Below are 22,906 nucleotides of genomic sequence, written 5' to 3'. Positions count from 1 at the left end.
GTCCTATCATGTCATCTTATTATTTTTCACTTTGTGTGGTTTAACATTCTTGACTAATCATATATAACTACTAAAAAGTTCATTAAATAAGTAAAAAATGTTGATTTGAGACTTGGATTAATCAGAGTTACAACTATATCTAATGTCATGTTGAAAATTTAGAAATAGACCTATTCAATACTTGACATGCTAGTTTATACTCTCCTACTTAGTAAATTTTTTTTTGATAAATTAGCATCTCAAGTAGAAATCTTATAAATTGAATATTTAATTTTTTATTTAATCTAATACTTGAAGATTCAATGAGATCTTTCACCACTAAATTAATGTCTCGTCCGTGTTTTAGTTTTGAACTGCACTAACTAATTTTACTTTGCAATATAATTATATCACCAGCGAATAGTAAAAATGTACAATGATAAATACTCCTCCTCGCCACTTTCTCTAAGTAAACTAGAGCTCTCTTGTCTTTTTTCTCTATATAGCGAAAATAACGCGAAAGCATAAAATGAATATTGTGAATCTTCATTGATTGATTAAAGGATTACAAGTTATGTGCTTATATACACAATACAAAGATAGCTTGTGATACAAGTAACAACTAAACAAACTCTTAACAAACTAACTAAGATATTAATCACATGTGTAAAATATGCAAAATGTGCCAATTACAATAATTGTTCAACCAATGCTTCACTTGACTTTCTAACCAATTAATCGATTAACAGTTGTGTTAATCGATTAACACTTACCCAGTTAATCGATTAACTGTTATTGTTGATGTCTTGTTTTCATGGTAACTTTGTTCTCCAATATTCTAGACACAAGTATTTTTTATCCGACTAAGAAGCAATCATATTTAAACCAAGAACATCTATAGCATGAGCTCAAGACTCCAATCTAAATCCTAACTTAAACAAATCAACCATCTACCACTTTGGAGTAAGGTTGACTAGTTGAGGTTCCCTCATTAATCATTATAAAGTTGTTTTAGGATCTGTTTTCTATTTCAGACGATCCTAACCGAACCAAAAGTTGTTCCAGTTTTTTGCTAAACAATAAAAGTAATAAAACAAACATCATATCAAAACAACTTCACTGCACTGGACCACTGCAGTGCAGGTATACATCAATTATTACTATAATAATGTAAAATTCATTCTCATCCTGCAAACAATATATTTATTTTAATTTGGATTTCATACATTATTTTATAATTTATTATAACTCATTATAAAATTAGAACAATATTTATTTTTCTCATAATGTCAAATAATATTTTTATTCTTATTCGGGTTTCACAACCTACCACATTCTTAACCAAACATATATTTTTCTTTGTTCTTTCTCCTTATTCTTATTTCTCTCTCCTCGTTCTTATTCAAGAACAGAAATCATAAAATAAAAATGTTACAGTGAAGAACACAATATTCTTATTTTATTAAAAACAACCTTAAAAATAATTGTGGTTAATGTTATCTCAGTTGAAGACATAAAGGCAAAAACTAGTCAAGTGAGTAAAGTTCTTTGGATCAAATCCCTCTTTAACCCTCGTGTACATTGCTCACTTAAGACTTTAAATCTCTATAGATTCTATTAGTTATATTGGAGCGGAAGAACCATAGAAAAAATATAAGAGAGAAAATGACACCGAGAGTTTAATGTGGTCCGCCAATTTGCCTACGTCTATAGCTGAAGAGCAATAAATATTATTTCACTATGATTAAAGAGAATTACAAATGTTTCACTCACTTCCCAAAATCCAAGTATTTTTCACACAATTAGAACAAGAGACTAAGAAGAGAGAATATGCACTAAGCTAAGTATTTGATGTGTCTTACAATGACATGGAACACTCCTATTTATAGCCAAAACTCTTGAAGATTATGTGACCAAAGAGAAAGAACATTAATGTTGGTTTTACCATAGCCACTTCCTTTTACTTGGCTAGAAATTCTCCATTTCTTCAAGATGATCTTTAGCCACTTTTTTTTTTGCTTAGTTCAAGAAAGTATTTTCATCATCTTTTTCTTGTAGCCAATATTCAATAAATCTCCACCTTGCCTAAAAGACTACCATAGTTATTCTCCAGCTACTCTTCTTCATGCTCACTAGAGATTTTGAACATTAATCAAGTCGAGACAATGTCTGAACTTGGTAGTTGGAACTGGCTTCGACATGATGTCTGCCAGATTATCTGCAGTGGGTATTTTCTTCACTCTAACAAACCCTATTTCCACTATGTCTCTGATAAAATGCATTTGAACATCAATATGCTTAGTTCTTTCATGATACATTGGATTCTTTGTCAGATGTATAACACTTTGACTATCACAATAAATGGTTGTTTCTTCGAGTTGTATACCCAACTCTTCAATTAGACTTTTGTCCCAAATGGTTTCCTTTACAGCTTCTGTTATTGCGATGTACTCTGCTTCAGTTGTAGACAAATCAACAATTGATTATAGTGTTGCTTTAGTACAACCACACAGTGTAAAGACATATCTGGTGAGTGATCTTCGCTTATCTAGATCTCCAGCATAATCTGAGTCAACATATTCAGTGATCTTGTTTCCAACATCTTTGACTTTACCATACAAAAGTCCTATATTTGTGGTATCTTTCAGGTATCGCATAATCCACTTCACATCCTTCTAGTGAACTTTACCACAATTTGCCATATCTGGTCTAGTGCACACCATGCCATACATGAGACTGCCAACCGCACTAGCATAAGGTACACTTGACATCTCCTCTTTTTCATTCTCAGTTTGTGGACACAAGGCCATTAAAAGTTTGAAATGAGTCACCACTAGAGTAATGTCTGGTTTAGCATTTTGCATGTCAAAGCGTTCCAACACTTTCTCAATGTATTTTTTTGTGACAGAAAGAGTGTCCCCTCTTTTCTATCCATTTGAATCTCCATTCCCAGAATTTTCTTTCCAGCTCCCAAGTCCTTTATTTCAAACTCTAGCCTCAATTGAGCTTTCAAGTTTCTAATGTCTGACATGTTCTTACATGTGATTAACATGTCATCAACATATAAAAGCAAATATATGAATGACTTATTTGCAAGCTTCTTGTAGTAGACGCAACTATCATGTTCACTTTTGGAATATCCATTTTCAAGCATGAATGTGTCAAATCATCGATACCATTGTCTGGAAGATTGCAGCCATATAAATATTTCTTCAGCAAGCAAACATGATCTTTCATCCCTTGAACTTCAAATCCTTTAGGTTGTTTCATGTAGATTTGTTCCTCCAACTCACCATGCAAGAATACCATTTTGACATCTAGTTGCACAAGTTCTAGATCAAAGTGAGCTACAATTGCAAGTAGGATGTGAATAGAGCAATGTTTTACCATAGGAGAGAAAACTTCATTGAAATCAATGTCTTCTCTTTATGTAAAACCTTTGGCCACTAATCGCGCCTTGAATCTTACATCTTCAACCCTAGGGATTCCTTCATTCTTCTTAAAGACTCATTTGTATCCAACAATCTTTTGAGCCTTCGGCCGCTTCACAAGAACCCAAGTATGATTCTTATGAAGAGACTCAATTTCCTCTATCATGGCATAAATCCATTTGGAAGTTTTTTTGTTGTTGATAGCTTCTTCATATGATTGTGGTTCACAATTACTGATATCATCAACAACATTTAGAGTGTATGACACCAGATCAGCATAGCCATACTTTTCTGGAGGTTTTATATGTCTCTTTTGCATGTTCCTAGCCAACTGATAATGTTGTAATTGGGAGACATCAGTATCAAGACATGCATCATGACTTCTTCTTCTTGATCAAATGTTTTTCCTTTTGTTGGCTCCACCTCAAACTCCATCTTCTCCAAGATATTAGGATCTTCATGTTCACTTGATGACTCTGTATGAGGCTTTAGCATTTCAGCTTCATTAAAAGTAACATCTCTACTAATAATGCACTTTATTTTCTCTGTCCACCATAACTTATATTATTTCACACCATCAGGATGTCCAAGAAAAATGCATTTCAATGATCTAGCATCAAGTTTTCCTTCTTTTATGAGCGTATGCAGGACAACCAAATATCCTCAAATTTTCATAATTTTCCGGAATACCCGACCACATCTCTTATGGAGTTTTGAAACCAATGGTCGTTGATGAACATATGTTGATCAAGTAACAAGTTGTACTGACAGCTTCCGCCCAAAATTCTTTTGGCAATCCAGCATTTGACAACATACATCTTGTCTTTTTAAGTAAGGTTTTGTTCATTCATTCTGCAAGTCCATTTTGTTATGGAGTGTGCCTCACAGTATAATGTACAATACCGTGATCCTTGCAAAAATTTCCGAATTCTCTGCTGCAGAATTCTAGACCATTGTTAGTTCTCAGTCTCTTGTTCTTTCTCCCAGTTTGCTTTTCGATCAAGGTTTTCCATTGTTTAACTTGACAAATGCTTCACTTTTGTGTTTCAAAATGAAGATCCAAACCTTCCTTGAATAATCATCAATGAAAGTTAACATGTATCTGCTACCACCATGAGAAGGTACTTGGGAAGGACCCTACAAGTCAGAATGTACATAATCTAACATGCCTCTTGTTCGATGAACTGCAACATTGAATTTTATCCGACATTGCTTTCTGAAAACACAATGTTCACAAAAGTCTACATTCCCGGCTTGTTGACTGCATAGTAATCATTGATTGGCCAACTCGGCTAGACCTCTTTCACTGACATGACCCATTCTTAGATGCCATAGTTTAATGACATCAGAATCAGATGTTGAGGAGACAACAACAACACACGTGATTGTGTTTCCTTGTAACATATAAAGGCTATTCTCTTTCTTTCCTTCCATTATAACCATAACGCCTTTAGATATTCTTATAACTCCACCTTCACCTTTGTAGCTATAACCTTTTGAATCTAGTGTTCCCAAGGAAATCATATTTCTCTTCAATTCTGGAACATGCCTTACATCTGTCAACGTCCTTATGATTTCGTTGAACATAATGATTCTAATTGTGCCGACGACAATGACCTTGCAGCGAGCATTATTTCCCAAAAGGACCTTGCCCCCATATGAGCATCCAGAATCAAGTATTCATTAATTTTTTAAGTTGTGCTTTGAGACTATTAGTGCATTTGCAATATCATAGTCATTTGCTACAGTTGCATCTCCATATTCATAAATCTTTTCCTTGCCTTTGCGCTCTGGGCAATTCTTTCTTATATGTCCCTCCTTGTGATAGCGAAAACATTTATACTTTTTAGGTTTTGCTTTAGACTTGGACCTAGATTTCCCTCTTTCACCAAATTGATTTTGCCTCTCTGTTCTTCCTCTAGCAAAGAGACTTTCCCCCGAGCCTTCAGATCGCGAATCTGATACTCTTTTCTTCAGTTCTTTTGAGTGCAACGCTGCCTTCGCCTTTACTTCGTCTAAGGTTAGATCTTCTCGACCATACATCATGGTGTTGATGAAGTGCTCATAAGAACTTGGAAGGGAACATAGTAGAAGAATTGCTTGGTCTTCATCTTCAATTTTAACATCAATATTCTTTAGATCAAGAATAATTTTGTTAAATTCATCGAGATGATCTTTTATGGGCTTTCCTTCCTGCATTTGAAGAGTATATATTATTTTCTTCAAATAAAGCCTATTGGTGAGTGACTTCGTCATGTACAGGCTTTTCAGCTTCAACCATAATGAAGCAGTTGTAAATTCATCTGACACTTCTCGTAAAACTTCATCTCCCAAGCACAACAAAATTGCACTATGTGCTTTTTTCAAGTTTTCATCCTTCTCGTCCTCGGTCAGACTTTGTGGTAACTTGCTTCTACCTTCCAAGGCTTTGCCCAAGCCTTGATGAACTAGTAGAGCTTTCATCTTCAATCGCCATAGGTTGAAATCATTTTCTCCATTAAATTTCTTCAAATCAAATTTAGCACTATTATACTTTTCCAGTAACAAGAACAATTCTTTCTGGTGCGTAAGATCAGACAATGATGCGAACACAGAGCATACTAAGAATTTTCTTTTAGATCTACGACTTAGCATGCAAGAGCTCTACGAGCTCTAATACTAGTTTGTTAGAGCTGAAGACCCATGGAGAAAATATAATAGAGAAAATGATACGATAATTTAATGTGGTTCGGCAATTTGCATATGTTCACAGCTGAAGAGCAACAAAGATTATTCCACTATGATAAAAGATAACTACAAGTGTTTCACTCACTTTCCAAAACCCAAGTACACCCAATTTCACTCTCACTCAAGTATTTCTCTCACACAATTAGAACAAGAAAACAAGAAGAGAGAATATGCACTAAGCTAAGTATTTGGTGTGTCTTACAATGACATGGAACACTCCTATTTATAGTCAAAGCTCTTGAAGATTATGGTGGTCAAAGAGAAAGAACATTGATGTTGGTTTCACCATAGCCACTTTCTTTTACTTGGCTAGAAATCCTCTCTTTCTTCAAGATGATATTTAACCAATTCTTTTTTTTTTTTTGCTTAACTCAAGAAAGTCTTTTCATCATCTTTTTCTTTTAGCCAATATTCAATAAGTTACCTATGTTCCAAATAAAGAATCCCTAATTATAAGGGGTTACAATCCCTAATTATAAGCATATAAAGAATTTTAATTCTCTTTGATCTCATTAGATGAGGAACTAAAGCTAAGGATAATGTTGGGTTTATTCAAGTGTGAAGTCTCACATTGGATATGTAGGGAGGAGTGAAAGGGTTTATAAGAAGGAAAGGCCCATGGAACTAATGCCTTAAGGTTTTGGTTCAAGACGTGGTTGGAGGCTCCCCGGTCGCAGTCTAGGTCCAAATTTATTAATCATCTTTAATTTCCATGAGATTTTAAATAGAGTTTGGTTTTAGGATTTGTGCTTGATCAAGAACATGTATAATAATGATTTCTAGGCATGATGTGTAAAGAATTAAAAACATGTCTGGGTAGAATTGTAGAAATTATAATAAACTCTAACACTATATGTTAAAATCCCTTGGTTTTTCTCGAAGAAAATTCACTGTGTTATTGAAATTGACTTGTTTCATGGTTACCTTACCACATGACAATTAAGTACATGGAAAGGGAATGAAGTATCTCTCCTATCAGTGAAATTATGACATGTGTCATGTTTTATCATTTTCCATAAAAATATTTTGAAAAATAAACAAAATAGCACACATGTCATATTTTTAGTGGCGCTGGAAGAGATAAATTTTCTCCTAATATAATGAGATACATTATTCTCTTGAAGTATATATGGTTTTAAAGCATATTCAATCACTATCTTGTTCCTCTTGCAATCATCACCTAATTTATCTTCCAGTACTATATAATCTTCTTTGTTCATAATCCCTTCATTTCAGAGCAATATCTTTTACACAAATAATGGGTTTGTTCTATAGTAAAAGTGTGGTTTATAGACCCGTGAATGATATCAACTTAGGCTCTGATAGCACCGAAATCTATCTCCAAGCCAATGTCAAAGGTTCATCAAAATCCAAATTTTTTTCATACCATTTTTTGTTGCTAGTTCTTTTTCATCTTGGTTTTGGTATGACATGAAACTGTTCTTATTTTAATGGAATGGTTTTCTTTTTTTGTCATGGAAAGTTTCTTGAGATTCATTTTCTTAATGATAATACTTTAAACTTTATAGAGTTTCAGGATTACAACAGATACTGAACTTAGTGTGTTTTAGAAGAATGAAGATCACTCGTCCCAAGTTGATGTCCCAAATCCTATCCCGCCCATAATGCAGTTCGCAATGAAATAATCTCATAGATTTCTAAAAGTTCATAATTTATCAAAATCTTAGATAGTGAGGAAGTATTTCAATCTTATAGTAATGCACACTACAAAATGCTAATGAACTTTTCAATTGCAGCTCCACGCATGACTGGAATTTTGGTCATGATTTTTGCTTGGTTTTTGGAGTCTAGAATATTTGGAACTTTGTTAATGTACATATTGAAGAGAAACAATCTTATTCATAAGGTATGGTCTGGTCTATGGTCTATAATCTATAATCTCCAGCATTTCTTTTTATATGTGTTATTTCCAATTATAGCTGAATTTCATCCTCATTTATATTAATGATATGAAACTTCTCACTTTCAATTCCTTTTACATATTTCTACATAAGTTTTGTATTCTGAGACTAGCCATGTGGATACATCTTAAATAGCTTTTTTCTTTTCCTAATTCATATCAGATTTTTTTTGTCTGCAGCTTATTACTGATGCAGAGTTAGAAGAGCCACCTCTCTATGTTCCCTTGCATCATTTTGAAGGTTTGTTATCTTCCATAAGTAACATATGATATACAGAAAAAAATTAACCAAATTATATCATATACATGAATATTATTTGGATGGAAGTGTACTTGCAATGATCATAAATCAGATTCTATTTAGCTAATAGTCTAAGTACAGATATCACTTTTCCCGAATAGTGTTACATTCCATATCTCGAGCCAATCAGAATGTTACTTTTTGTTTTTAAAATTTTTATTTTATTCATGTGACAATATTTAATTGACTCCAGATAGAAAATGGGACACCATTAAGGACAGGTGATCTTTGTCCATGGTCTAAGATAGAAAGTAGGAACAAAGATGTCGTCTCAAACTATGTTCCAAATTCTGTCTCGCACTAATGACAAATATTTTGGACACGGTTTGGGACAACAAATTTTTATTCTAGAGAGTAGATGCTGATTTTGGTTCATTTTGGCAGACCCAAAGGAACAAGAAACAAAAAACTTAGATTCTGCTTTAACTCCACCAGAGAAAGTTCAGCTTGCAGTAAATTGTTTACCTACACATTCAGAAAAAGCACTAACTGAAACAAAAGACTCATTCTGTCGCTGGACAATAATGGATTATTACAAAGCCTATAGCTCAGGGGACATAACTCCAACCATGGTATTTCATCATTTTATGATATTCCTTAAACATGTTCTTATGATCTTATCTTATCATTATTATGTTAACTCATTGATACCAGCTAATATGAAGTTTTATAGTTCAATATTTTACATTCAATAAATCCACTTTTACAAGGTCATGTTGATTTTAAGTATCTAAGTATCTTTGATGATTACAGCCACAAGCCATTCATACTTTCTAGTTGATGTTCATTCTAATAATTTTTTGTACTCATTAGCTTTCTTTATTTTCATTTGCAAAGGTTGCTGAAAGATTTATAGCTGCTGTTGGTGAGTCTTCAAAACCTCCATTCAGAATGGGATTCTTTATTGAATACAATGCTGATGATATACTAAGACAAGCAAATGAATCAACTCTAAGGTATCAGAAAGGTAATCTATATCAATTCAAAATGGATTTTAATGATGCCCATCTAATAGTGTTATTAGATGATTGAGTCTCTCACATAATAGTGTTAGAATCTCAGATTAAAGAATTTCCCATTCTTGGATTTCATGACTCTCATATAATAAATTGGAAATAGATATATAGTTGAATTCATGGTCTTGATTTTTCTTTGGGATGTTTTAAGAATTTTGAAATGATAATTTTATTCAACCAAATACTAGAGTTCCTCTAGGAACCTTGGTCTTCTACTCTCTGATGGGAATAAGGAGAAAGCAAAATCATTATGTGATTTGGTATATTAGAGATATGTTCCTCGTCCGTTAACATATAAGTTTTCATCATGGTTACATAATTTTATCATTTACCATATGTACCTTCTACCAAATTCATCGTATTACATATTGGGTTCGTCATAAAGAATGTCTCATAAAATTAATATAAAAAGTGACGAACTGTATACCCAAATGAATCATGAATCCTTACTCCTATTATTACTAGGTAACTATGATTCTCATTGTCCCTATATGATAAACACATATATCTACTCATTAAGTCCATATGAGTTTGATTTTTCAGAAGTCATACAATTATGAAGATTACCATTTATTTTACTAATATAATGGTATTAAAAATATGATACCCAAATATTCATTATTAATTTCAAAGGAATAGGTCTCTTAGCATGAAAAACACAAAGGTTCACCACCTTGTGATGAAATTCAAGTTCTATTTTTAGGAATGAGGACAACAAGGGTAAAATTATTAGCTCTTATACTTTGTCATGAAACCAATTATCCCAAAGCTCATGCTACCATGAGAAGGCTAACAAATAGTTTCATATTCAAGTTATCTACCAATATGTGAATGATACTTGTGCACATTTTAGGAATACTATTTTCTAATTTTTGGAGCTTAGAAAGGAATAGTTTACCAATTGAAGTGATATAGAAATTGCAATATAACTTTTTGCAGGCCATTAGTAATAGTTTTGTGGAATTGATTGCTTATTCATCTTCAAGCTTTCTGATACCTTATCAGATACTCATCTGATGCATGATTTTTCTGCAGGGGAACCAATCTCTGTGCTAGATGGTGTTCCGGTTGCTATCAAAGATGAAATAGATTGTTTACCATATCCTACAACAGGTAGTGTAAAGTTGTTCTTTCACTACCTATATTGAAATGTTTAAGCTCATGATTTTGTTGATCACTTAAGCATCTAAAAATGGTGTACTCTAGGAGGTACAAAATGGCTGCACAAAAAAAGGCCTTGTACAGATGATGCTTGTTGTGTTATGCGTCTAAGATTATGTGGTGCCATGCTTGTTGGAAAGACTAATATGCATGAACTTGGTACTGGAACTAGTGGTATCAATCCACATTATGGGTAAGAAACCATGTGTTATTTATATTATTATGTCATATCTTTGGTGTCTTTCAAGGTATATATTAATGAACTTTCACTGAATTAGTTGGTAATAAGAGCATGTCTGTTTATTTTCTTCTGCAGGGCTGCTAGAAATCCATATGATACAAATAGAATTGCAGGTGGTTCTTCTAGTGGATCTGCTGCTGTGGTGGCTGCAGGGCTGTGTCCTGTTTCCCTTGGTGTTGACGGCGGAGGTATTTTGTTTATATTTTACAGCGTAATATCTATGCACCGTCCGTGTAAAAATTTATACACAGTCAGTACATTTTTCATTTGTTATTTGCATAACTGTATAGGATCGGTGAGAATACCTGCAGCTCTTTGTGGTGTGGTTGGTCTGAAACCAACTTTTAGCCGCATACCTCATTCAGGGTGAGTATTCATTTTTTTTATCCTGTTTAAATACTGAAATAACTACAATTATTCATTAGTATCATCTTCTTCTGTGTTCAGTGTTCTTCCTCTGTATTGGACAGTTGGGATGGTTGGAATACTAGCAGCCACTGTTGAAGATGCATTGATCAGGTTAGTACTCATTTATATGATATATTTTCTTCAATGAAACTCTAAGATTTATATTATTGCTTAGAATGTTCCACTATGTATCAGTTATGCAGCTATCAGTGTTGAAATTCCATCTTATCAGCACTCTAGTATACCTGTAAGAACTTTCTCTTTTTTTTCAATGATTTCGATAACTGACTAGTTTTATGGATGACTTGTTTCTGTTTCAAATATCACATCGCTAATGATTCTGATTAGATTCGCACCTCGAAAAGTTCGATGGATTAGTCTTATGTAACTTCTTTCTGATATCTTTAAACTAATGAGAATATTTCATGTAATACTTTAGACAAAGATAAACCTTCCACTACTGCCCTCAACAAAGTCTATATCTAACATCAAGTTGGCCAAATATGGGAAGGTCAGAAACCTGTTTCCTAGCTTTGAATATATTCATACTATTTCATCCTAATGTATTGAAAAAGTAGGTTCTTCTAACATCTTTTATGTTCTATAACCACTAATTCCATCGATTAGTGGTTTGATGATTGCAGTGATGATATCAGGATATGCTGCTCTCATGCTTTAAACAAACTTCAAGATCATTATGGTTTGCAGGTACAGCAAAATTAAAAATAAAATGTTTATTTTACTATCATGCTTAACATATCAGAAGAAGCAAGTCTTTCAGGGTCTGATTGTGAGTTGGATTTTGGAGGGAATGAAGGGAAATGGAAGACCTTACGGTCGTCTCGCAAGTGTATTTCATGACTCTGAAGCCTTCCATTTCCCTTCCGTGCCCTTCAAAATTCAATTCGCAAATGGACCATAAGGATAGTTTGCGAGTTGAATTTTGGAGGGGAATGAAGGAAAATGAAAGACTTGGAAGCTAGGAAATACACCTGCGAAATAATTTGAAGCCTTTTATTTCTCTCATTTTCCCTCCAAAACTTAATTCGCAAACGGACCCTTAAAGATAGAAATTCCTTACTGAACGAGTCATTTAGATATAAAATCAGTGGTTACTAACTAACATGACAACTATACTTTAACATGCAAGATTGTAGATGTTACATTACCAGAACTAGAAGTTATGCGCCTGGCACATTATTTAACAATTGCATCAGAGAGTTACACTTCTCTTGATTCTTTTCTTCAAGAAAAGTATGACATCATAAATCCTTGACTCTAATCCTTATTGCCCTCCACATTAAGGGGTATATGATTGCTGATATTACAAAAAAATTACCAAAGAAATTTTGCAGAATTTGGATGGGATGCAAGGGTAGCACTTAACATCTATGGTGCTTTCAGTAGCATGGAGTATATAAAAGCTCAGAAGATTAGGTAAGTTATTATCTTCATAAGGGATGTGAAAAGTTAGGCTGAAAAATTCAAGTAATAAGAAGTTAACTCCACAAAATGAAGCCACAATACTAAAAAACAAAGACAAGTTACAAGTATACTACAGTTTATCATTTTCTTTACTAAATATTGTTTATGGCTTTATGCAATCTAACCACTATCTACGGTCAGAAATACAGTATCACTTCACTCATATTAAGAAATGTTTGTGAGTTGGTTTTTATCAGATAACGAATAAAAGGGATGGCTTGGAATCATGAAATACGCCGACTTTGAAGTATTCAATTTCCTTTCCTTTATCTCCAAAACCAAATTCGCAAACTAACACTAAAGATTCAATATTTAAGATTACTAATATGAACACTTAAAACACATTACCAAGTTCAGATACCTGCATCTGCATTCTATTAGTACTGAATCTTGCATCCCAGTTTGACTATAACATTCAAGATTTTGTAGAAATTAAAGGTGATATACTAAGTTGTTAAATTATGAACAGGAACCGCCAGTTGCAGTTTCACAAGAAAATATTTGCTGAGGCAGATGTCATTGTGTCTCCAACAACTGGGTGTGTCATATTTTCTGCTTCTTTACAGTTAACTGAATGCCTTTGTTTCAATTTTGTATGGTTTTAACTTACGGGATATGAGTTATATATATTGTCACTACATCATTCATATTTAATTATCATCGACTTTCAAAAAAGAGGATTTCAAATAAATAGTGAATGATGCTGATTGTATATAATATTATATTTTCAATTAAATAGCATGCAATTACAATATTATGTGCATTGGCTACTTTTTTCTGCATTTGTCCTATATAGCAGTAAATGCAAGTTAACACAGTCACAATCTAGAATAATTTTGATAGCAATTTTCTCATAATAACACATTATTAATATTCATGACAGTGTGACTGCATACCCAATTCAAGATGATACTCTCAAGACCGGTGAACTTGACTACATCAATGGAGGTATCAATGAAACTATATGTTCACACTCTAATAAGGTTTAATTACTCTTAGTCCTAAACTTTTTGACAAAAAATTCAAATAGGCCGTACATTTAAAAAGTTAATAATAATATTTTTCATTTCATACATATCTCCTTCAATGTTCCAAAAATGTAGACCTATTTAAATTTCCCCCAAAAAAGTACATAGAGATATCTGAATTTTTAACAAGTACCCTTTAACATGAAACTTAATAAAAATTAAAATGTCTGTCAAAAACTGATATTTTTTTTGCCATTATTTCCAGCTGCACTAGTGAGGTATTCCATATCAGGAAATTTTCTGGGACTTCCTGCTGTAACTGTTGCGGTATGGTTATATTTTTCTTTAACATATTCACTCCTTATGTCATTCCCCTTCACTAGTAACATTTTTATGAGGACCCAAATTCTATGATATTTATATCATCCTTCAAACTTCACAGGTTGGATATGATAAATTGGGTTTGCCTATTGGTCTTCAGTTTATAGGAAAGCCTTGGGCTGAAGCAACACTAATCCACTTGGCATTTGCAATGCAGGTAATTAAACCCCCTCTTTATAACTTTGTAACTATAACACATAAGCATAGAGGTCACATTTCTGTCTAATATTATTGACCCATCCAAATTATCTATTCTGGGAAATTCAGAATCAATTTCCCTCTTCTGTATGATATGTAAAATGGGCATTTGCGGAAACAACAAGTGGAAAGTAAATAGAGAAGAGCAGAAGAATAACACGTTCAGAACCAATTTCCCTCCTCTATGTGATGCAAAATGGGCATTTGCAGAAACAACAAGTGGATAAAGTAAATAGAGAAGAGCAGAAGAATAATACAAAAAATTTTAATGTGGAAAAATCTCTGCAAGTACCCATTTTGCATCTCGCAGAGGAAGGAAATTGGTTCCCAATTTTCCAACAATTTTCACTATGGTTGAGCAAGACACGACCTTACTTGCTCACTGAGTTTGAGTTTGATCAGATCATGATTAAGTCTGAATATAGTCGGGTTTCATCGAATTTAGGTTTGGAGTCAAAAATTAAATTCAATCAAAATTTAGGGTGAGGTAAAAAATAATCTTTTGGTCAAAACTAACATTGATTCTCTAATTTTTTATCATATATATATATATCATTTTATGTGTCAAATTACATATCCATAATAATAATATTAACAATATTTAATCTAAAAGGAATATACATTATATTTAATCAAATCTAAAATCTAGTTTGAGTTTAAAAAAATAATCTAATGAACATTTAGAATGGACAAGTGTTATCTAACCCAACTCTTCTCATACTCACCCTTACTTTTCACTAACTAAATGATCACTAGATAACAAGGTGTACAGAAATATCACTCCATATTTTTGTGAGTGGTGGTCCAAATTGCTGTTTTTGTATTGTGATATTTGGAGCTTACTAACATCACATCTGGTTCTATTGTGATATCAGGCAATCTGTGTGTCAGACTATAGAAAGCCACAAATTTTTTACAATCTGCTCAGAAAAGATTAAGTGGACTCAAGCACATGAGAAAGGAATTATATAGTAACAGTAGCATGTTACTATGATGTCTTGTCCATTTCCTTCTGTCAGTTTCTTTTATTGTGAAGACAACTTATATGCTTTTCAAAAAAAGACAACTTATATGTACATGATGCCAAGTTTTGGCTATTTGCCATATCATTCAAAAGCTGGCTAGTTGAAGAACATGCAATTTTGGAAAGATAAGGGAGACAATAAAGGAAGTGGTGCACTTTGCAGAGATATGACTAGTCAATTGTATTACAAAAAAAGTATAGGGATAAAAATAAATGAGCAATAATGTATATATAAATTCTCTTCACTTGGAAACTAAATAGTGATGAGAAGTGTACACCTTCTAAGACATGTATGACACATAATCTTCCTACATGGGTAGGATGATTACAATACCTTTATTATGAAGTGTCATTTTTCTTTCTAAGGAAGCAAATTGAGTCTATTATTGTTTATAATAAAAATATAACAGTTGGTAAGCATTAAAAATGTATATTTAAAAAGATAATATAAAAAACAACCCAAATAGTAACATACACAAGTTATTTCATATATTTTAACATTTTACTTTGTACAAACCAATCTTTCTATCATATCCAATTTTGGAAATTCACTCAATCTTCAAATTCTCATTAAATTTGTCTTAAGTACAAGATTGGACTCCATAAGACAACTAGTTTTGTGATGACTTTATACCATAAGACAACTCATATGGGGTAGGAGCTAGTTGAGACATATTTTGCCTTGTGTTTAGACAGGTAACATTTCTCCACTTTCCACAATGCACTAACAATCACCTATAAATGATTAAGATTGTGACATCCATGAACCAATAATGCATTTATATTTAATGTATTTCTTTAACAATCAAACAACAAGGGGTGGTGGCGCAGTTGGCTAGCGCGTAGGTCTCATAGCTTAGAGTGATCCTGAGGTCGAGAGTTCGAGCCTCTCTCACCCCAATTTGTTTTTAATTTTCTATTTTTTAATTAGTAAAATAGTTTCCTGTTGAATTGAATGAAGCACTTTTAAAGAACATATCAAATTTGAACTTTATGCATTACTATCTTGCTTTGAACAATTTTACTTCTTCAAGCAATGTTCTTTATGTAAATACATCAATTTGGATTCATATATGTGTATATATTGAACCCAGGAGATAAGAATGAACAACCCAAATTTACAACTCAATCTTCTCTCCAATAATTTTCAGTGTCTTCTTGTCTTGCTTACACTCTTACTCCTAGGAATCACATTACCATAACCATTATTCCGGCTTTTCTGATAGGTAACAGAAGATTTTAGTGCAATTTGTGACTCAGAATCTTTTTTGGGCAAACTCAAATTACTATGAAGTAATTTCAAGTGTGCACCACCATTTTGAGGACCTTGTGTAACTTCACTTGTTAAGTCTATATGGGTGTCTGAATCAAGTAAGAAATCTTCCAAGGTTGTAAGGGACTTTAATTTTTGTCCAAGAGATGCAATGGTTTTCTGGCACTCGGCAAATTTACTTGCAGCCAATGCAAGTTCCTTCTCCTGCAATACAACATTTCAAATTCTTTATACTGTAAAAAGAGAAGGATATAATGGTTAATGTGAGATGTTTGATCAATAACCATCACTGGTATTTAGCTATGTATGCATCAAATGCAATTACAACTGATCTTATGGAGTCACACACACACATGAAATATATGATATATAAACTGCAACATGAAGGAACTGGGAGGACTGCAACTTTGGTCTTCCAATGCCTTGGTTTAAAAAATGGACATGTGTGTGAGAACCATAGTTACCTGGTAGACGGTACGGGTACGGATTCATGGTTCACTTGGGTATACAGTTCGTCACCTTTTACATTAATTTTATAAGACATTCTTTATGATGAACCCAGTACATAATACATGGTATAGTGAATTTGGTATGTGGTACATACGGTAAATGAGAGAGTTATGTAACTATGGTGAGAACCATGTGATAGATCATGATTATAAACTCAATCTAAATACACATAGAACTTGTTCCAAAGAAAAGAGTGGGGAGATTGAAGGATTATGTCTATGCATGAAGCACTTGAGAATTTCCGTCATTAAAAACAATGCAAGATTGTTCATTACTACGTTTCTACAATACAAAATAAAAAAAAGTTACTAAGTGCACGAGGCTCCCACTTAGTGGAGTCTAGGACTGGTAGACGTATGCAGTCTTACCCCTGTAACCGGAGAACTTGTTTCCAGGTTCCACAATACAGAATATATTAAAGAAGTATAGTTCCTAATAAGTGTAAACAAACTGACCTGCTTTAACTTCAACTCGCTTTTGACACCTTCTCTGTGCAATATCTCAGCATCTTGCTGAACTTGAGCTTCACGCTTCATTGACAAAATCTTATTCTCCAACTCTCTGCACTTGCTCAATTTCTCAGCAGACAAAGCTCGCTCCTGTTGAACCTCTTTCTCCAATGAACTGATTTTTGAAATCAATTCTTCTACCTCAGTTTGAGCAACTCTGAGTTTTGATTCAGCTATTTCTTTCTTTGTTTTGGTAGCTTTTATTTCTTCATTCGCTTCTTCATTTGACTTCTTTGCAAGGGCTAACTGAGTTTGAAGCTCTGTGACCTTCAAATCTGCTTCCCTTATCCGACTTTGTGATTGCTCAAGCTGCATTTGACACTCGGTTAAACTCATCTCCAACTCATATTTATCTGCCTCCATTTTCTCCAGCTTCTTTTCCAATTCAACATTCTTTTGAACTGCAGCTTCAGTCTCAGCTTCCATTGTACCCTGTCCAACATTAAGTTTGTGGGATGCTACTCCAACCCCAACAAATTTGTTTCCAGTTTCCGTATCTGGCAATGCAGCAAGTCTTTCCATCTCAAGGAAATCGTCCATGAGATTGATCTTAGTTGAATGGACTGTATGATTTTTTCTAATAGCCTTTTCATTCCTAAATTGATCAAGTTCCGTAACTAAAGCAGATGTTGATGAGTCCAAACGGCTTGACTCACTTTCAACTGTCACTAGCCTCTCTCCACTATCTGACATGCTATCTGTAAAGGATTCGACATAAACAGAAGAGGCAGTCAAAGACCTCTGATCATTAACAGAGAATGGTTTGCGAGCTAAGGCTTTCAGTCTACGGCACTCAGATTCCAGCTTAGCAACCTTCTTGATGCTCTCCAAATGTTGCTTGCTTGCTGTTTCGGCAGCTTGGGTACTCAAATCCCTCTCAGCAATCCTGAATTCTAGTTCCTCAAGTCGAGATTGTAGCTCAAGTTTAAGAACTGAATTCTCTTTCTCGACAGCCTCAAGTCTCTTGTGAAGATCAGAAAGCACTGGTGCAGCAGTATCTGCTTTAGCTGTTTGAAGTTGGGCCTCAAGCTTAGCAACTTTACCCTCAAGCTCAGATTTTTTGGATTCCCAATCATGAGAATTATTTGCAACAGCTTCATGAATCTTTTGCTCCTGCTCTTCTCTAGCTTGTCGAAGCTGCCTCATGCACTCTTTGAGTGCCCCATCAAGTTGACCAAGTCGGTCCTCGAGAATTGTGTTCTTCTGCTTTGCAGCATCAAGTTGATGTCCTAAAGACGACACTTCATTCTCGGCCTTCTCCCAACCTAAATAAAATGAAAAACCAATATAAAAGTTTTATAGACAATTAATTAACATAGGCCTGCTAGCAAGAAAATAAACACAGTTTCTTTCAAAGAATTTGGGTTAAACTTCTGAATAGTCCATTAGAGCAGAAATTTATGGCAATCATGGCTTCCCAAGGTGAAAATTTGCACCATGGAGGTATGAACAAGCAGATAAAGCACATTCTCCAAGAGTATACTGATAAAGCAGCTGCAAAGGATCAATAGCTTTGTAATTCAATAAACTTATCTACCAAACCCAGGAAATTTTATTAATATACATGATGGACATTGTATGATGGAAAAAGAGTCCAAATCATTATCCAAAAAGAGTTGAGAATCTATTCCCCATGATTTTTTCTTCACGATCTCCAACAAGTATCACTTTTTAGGATTTTGAAGTTATGACTTGGACTCCTCTCACATTTCTTTGTGATGATAAACATTTTTGGGTAGGTGAAGCCATGAAACAGTAAATACCTGAGACAGCTTCTTCAGCAACTTTAGCATGCTGCTTTACCAGGTCTTCTTTGGCACTAATATTTAGTATAGCAGCTGCTAATTTGTCTGTTAGAGTCTTCACATCAATAACTTGTTCTTCATTTGATAAAACCTTAGAAGTGACTTCTGGTGATGGAGTAACTTGTGCTGGATATACCTTTACAACAAATCAGATTCATCAAATTAAAAAAATTCCAACTTCATACTAATTTTAATAATCATAGATATCACACTCAAATAGGATACAATCAATTAATAAAACCCTTTAAATTCGAACAATCGAACCTGATCATCAGAGAATCTTTCTGAAAGGGATGACATTGATCCAGAACTCTCAGTTTCACCCGGACTTCTCTCTGATGATTTCCTTCGCCATAGCCAACTCCTTCGGTCCATCTAGAATATAGTTTATAAGCAGCAAAAATGGATAACTTTATCTACAACACCATTCATTTATTCATTCCACAACACAAATTCACAACTTGATCTGGGAATCTACACTGCAATGAAGCCACAATGGGTATGAAATATGATACTAATCAGAGAGATGACAAAATCTGCAAGGCAAGCAAAACCCACATATTAAAAAAAACAAATTTTGAAGGTAACATTTGCTTAGAATTCACTTCCCTATCTACCTCCAATTTTGAACTTAATAATGAAGCCACCCAAAAAGGGTAATGCTTTGAATTGAAGGTTGAAAGGGATCAGTACCAGTGCCACACTTGGTGCAGAAGGATCACAATGAAAACACCCTTTTGAGAAGGTGTTAATGGGTATTTAAATTTAATTACTTCACACTCAAAATTGTAACAACTTCTCTGACAAAATTGTTAATTGTACCAAGTCATTGAACTGAATACTCTCATTATGAGATATTGAAGAAAGATATGAATGAATGGTTAGAAACACATTTGCACTGGCTGATCCACATACAATTGACCCTGAATTCTTTTATATATATAAAGATTGAATCAAGTTATATAAAAATTACGAGAACCATATATCTGAGTCTTATAACCAATCATAATTAAGATTAAAAGTACATGAATATTTTAATCTTGACTATTTAAATAAAATTTAATCTAACGATTTATATTAATTGTTATCATTTCTCACGATACTGTACTGTTGAAGTGACTTGCTTGCACATGATATTTAATATTTTTTGCATTGGTTATATAAAATTGTCCCAACTATTTATTTTGAACCATTCAATATAACTTACCGTAGTATCTACAATATCTTCTGGTCCTAGATCGGTCACTGTTCCCTTGTTCAATTATGTTGAATTATCAATTATCATGTGATTGCAGAAAAAAAACAAGTATGATTGAGAAGTAGCCAAATGAGAAAGAGAGAATGAAGGTGACAGTAGTACCTCATTGGAAAAAAAGAAAGAGACAAGTTTGAGAGATCGGAGAAGGAATGTCAGAAGAAAATAAGGAAGAAGATTCAGAAATAGTATCAGACAAGTTTCTTTGTGATTGAGAATTGAGAAATATAAAAATAGTAAAATAAATAAATAAATAAAAGGGAAATAAATAATAGGGACAGAGTTAGAGAGAGAGAGAGGTTGGAGCATGTGAGGGGATAGAATAAAAAGTGGAATGCTAGTTTTATCTTTTTCTTTGGTGCGTCAGGTTTTGTGGTAATTATGTTTTTCAAACCAAGATCGCATTGTTCCCGCCCTATTGCTCCCAGGATTACAATAATAATGATACGAAGAGGTAATATTTTTAGTAATATTATTTTATATATAATCAATATATTATTTATCATTTATATGTTTTTTTGAAGAATTAATAATAAAAAACATGAACAGTAAGTGATACAATAACGTTATACATAGTTAGTATTTACATTTTTTTATAAAATAAAATGTTTTAATTTTTTTTATATTGTTAACACATTAATCATAATATATATAGTAATTATTAAGTTTTTAACCATATATATATATATAGTATTAATATATAATATTAATGAAAATATATATTAATGAATAGTGATATTATGAAAAAACAAACTCTTATATTAATAGAATATATATGCATTTTTTCTCCAACTAAAATAATAATGTAATATTTATGCATCAAGTGTAAAAATTTATATACAATTATTATATCATCTATGATTTTATATAATACTTAAACATAGTAGATAATATAGTAATATTATAAAAAATTCTTACCATGTATTTTTCTCTTTCTTATAAAAAAAACTTAGGCAGAGTATACATGTACTAAGCTCAAAATAAATTAATAAAGCTATAAGAAAATCAATTAAGTCTTTTCGGTTTCTTGTTGTTGTTGTTTTGTTCTCTAGTCTTATTCCAACTCCAGGTAACCAAATGTGGACTATGACATGACTACAACTCCTTATTTTCTTCTCCTTTTCTTTTCCTTCATATTATAGATAACCTAGGTGGCATAGTTACAGCTAAATCCAACTCTATTCATACACTTGTTGTACATTTGTTTAGAATCTAAGTTTAAAAAATAATTGATTATTTCACCTAAATTCTTATTTGCTTCATTTGATAATTGAAAATTAATATTTTTCAAAAATATAAAAATTATTTAAGAAGATTTTATTTTTAGTAAGTTACACTGACATCCCCTAAGTTTTAGTTAAATTATATATATTATCCCACTTTTTTTGTACCTACATAAAAACCATATATATTTATATTCATATGTTACATTAATTACTCATTCCTGAAAATTAAGTGTGATATTTTAAACAAAAAATAGTGATAGGTATAATGAAGTTAAACAAAATATAGTATATTATGAATATAAATCCAAATAGTATAAGAGTCATGTATCTTCATTATTTTTGATTCATTACAAAACGTATCAATGTTTCTAATAATATATTGTTTAAATTATTATTATACGTAATGAACAAAAAATAATAACGATATATTGACTCATATACTATTCAAATTTGTCTCCAGAATATATCATATTGTGTTTAACTTAATTGTATTATCACTTTTTATTCAAAAGATTATATTTGTCTTTCATACATGAATAATTATTGTAATATATGTATATAATGTAATTTATTATTTTGTTTTTTATCTATAAGACATTTTTATAAACACATTGAGAATTAAACCTTCATATTATCTCTATATAAGACAAAACAAGATAGGTTAAACATTGATCAAATAGGTTAAAGCTTGTGAACATCATCATGAGTTCACATGGTTGTTACCTATTACACCTTATATAACTTGTTTTGTGTTACCTATTACACCTTATATAACTTGTTTTGTGTTACCTATTCAACTATAAAACATTACAAAATTAACTCATGAATAAAAAGTTAAGTTCTTTATAATGATAAGAAAGCTCAATTCTTCTTTACTACTGTCCACCATGTGATTGAGGTTTTCATGGTCATTTTCCTTATCAATTCCCACATGTTGATTTGTGACCAAATCCATAATACAACAAACACAATATTAAATTAAGCTAATCTCATGTGCAACAAAACACTTAAAATGACAAAAATAAAATAGAAATTGAGAAATATATGGGGAATCAACTAAGATTTACTTACTTTTTCTTGCACATGA

General features: G+C 32.6%; 2 protein-coding genes and 1 non-coding gene across 7 annotated transcripts; 2 read left to right on the top strand and 1 right to left on the bottom strand.

The window, feature by feature from the left end:
- LOC109358657 (fatty acid amide hydrolase-like) lies at positions 7,312–15,403 on the top strand. The gene is made up of 20 exons (XM_019603030.1): positions 7,312–7,495; positions 7,895–8,004; positions 8,239–8,299; positions 8,744–8,931; positions 9,197–9,326; positions 10,411–10,488; positions 10,582–10,729; positions 10,853–10,965; positions 11,068–11,143; positions 11,225–11,296; positions 11,381–11,432; positions 11,625–11,696; positions 11,813–11,893; positions 12,336–12,439; positions 12,530–12,622; positions 13,140–13,208; positions 13,554–13,618; positions 13,904–13,965; positions 14,081–14,176; positions 15,093–15,403. The coding sequence occupies exons 1-20, from the start codon at positions 7,396–7,398 to the stop codon at positions 15,153–15,155; spliced, it is 1,833 nt and encodes a 610-aa protein (XP_019458575.1). The 5' UTR covers positions 7,312–7,395; the 3' UTR covers positions 15,156–15,403.
- Positions 16,058–16,141, top strand: TRNAM-CAU. The gene is given in 2 exon segments: positions 16,058–16,095; positions 16,106–16,141. It is a non-coding gene; the product is annotated as a tRNA-Met (tRNA).
- LOC109358630 (filament-like plant protein 3) lies at positions 16,219–20,815 on the bottom strand. 5 transcript variants are annotated; one of them, XM_019603010.1, is made up of 5 exons: positions 20,699–20,815; positions 19,603–19,817; positions 19,297–19,474; positions 17,480–18,798; positions 16,219–16,718 (listed from the first exon to the last, which is right to left on the bottom strand). In XM_019603010.1, the coding sequence occupies exons 2-5, from the start codon at positions 19,711–19,713 to the stop codon at positions 16,389–16,391; spliced, it is 1,938 nt and encodes a 645-aa protein (XP_019458555.1). In that variant the 5' UTR covers positions 19,714–19,817; positions 20,699–20,815; the 3' UTR covers positions 16,219–16,388. The 5 variants fall into 5 exon arrangements, with proteins under 5 accessions (XP_019458555.1, XP_019458537.1, XP_019458546.1 ...); XM_019602992.1 differs by lacking the exon at positions 20,699–20,815 and adding an exon at positions 19,956–20,281 and having other exon boundaries at positions 19,603–19,874; XM_019603001.1 differs by lacking the exon at positions 20,699–20,815 and adding an exon at positions 19,956–20,281.

Source organism: Lupinus angustifolius, chromosome LG01 (genome assembly GCF_001865875.1).
Source record: "Lupinus angustifolius cultivar Tanjil chromosome LG01, LupAngTanjil_v1.0, whole genome shotgun sequence".
NCBI classification, from domain to species: Eukaryota; Viridiplantae; Streptophyta; class Magnoliopsida; order Fabales; family Fabaceae; genus Lupinus; species Lupinus angustifolius.
The sequence above is the reverse complement of the archived record's forward strand: the minus strand, read 5'-3'. Positions and strand labels throughout refer to the sequence as shown.

Coding starts and splice junctions, on each gene's coding strand:
- LOC109358630 (XM_019603010.1), bottom strand. CDS start 19,713: ATGGACCGAAGGAGTTGGCTATGGCGAAGGAAATCATCAGAGAGAAGT. Junction 19,475..19,602: donor AAAGATTCTCTGATGATCAG/GTTCGATTGTTC, acceptor TTTGTTGTAAAG/GTATATCCAGCACAAGTTAC. Junction 18,799..19,296: donor TGCTGAAGAAGCTGTCTCAG/GTATTTACTGTT, acceptor CATTTTATTTAG/GTTGGGAGAAGGCCGAGAAT.
- LOC109358657 (XM_019603030.1), top strand. CDS start 7,396: ATGGGTTTGTTCTATAGTAAAAGTGTGGTTTATAGACCCGTGAATGAT. Junction 7,496..7,894: donor TCTCCAAGCCAATGTCAAAG/GTTCATCAAAAT, acceptor TTTCAATTGCAG/CTCCACGCATGACTGGAATT. Junction 12,623..13,139: donor ATAAAAGCTCAGAAGATTAG/GTAAGTTATTAT, acceptor AATTATGAACAG/GAACCGCCAGTTGCAGTTTC.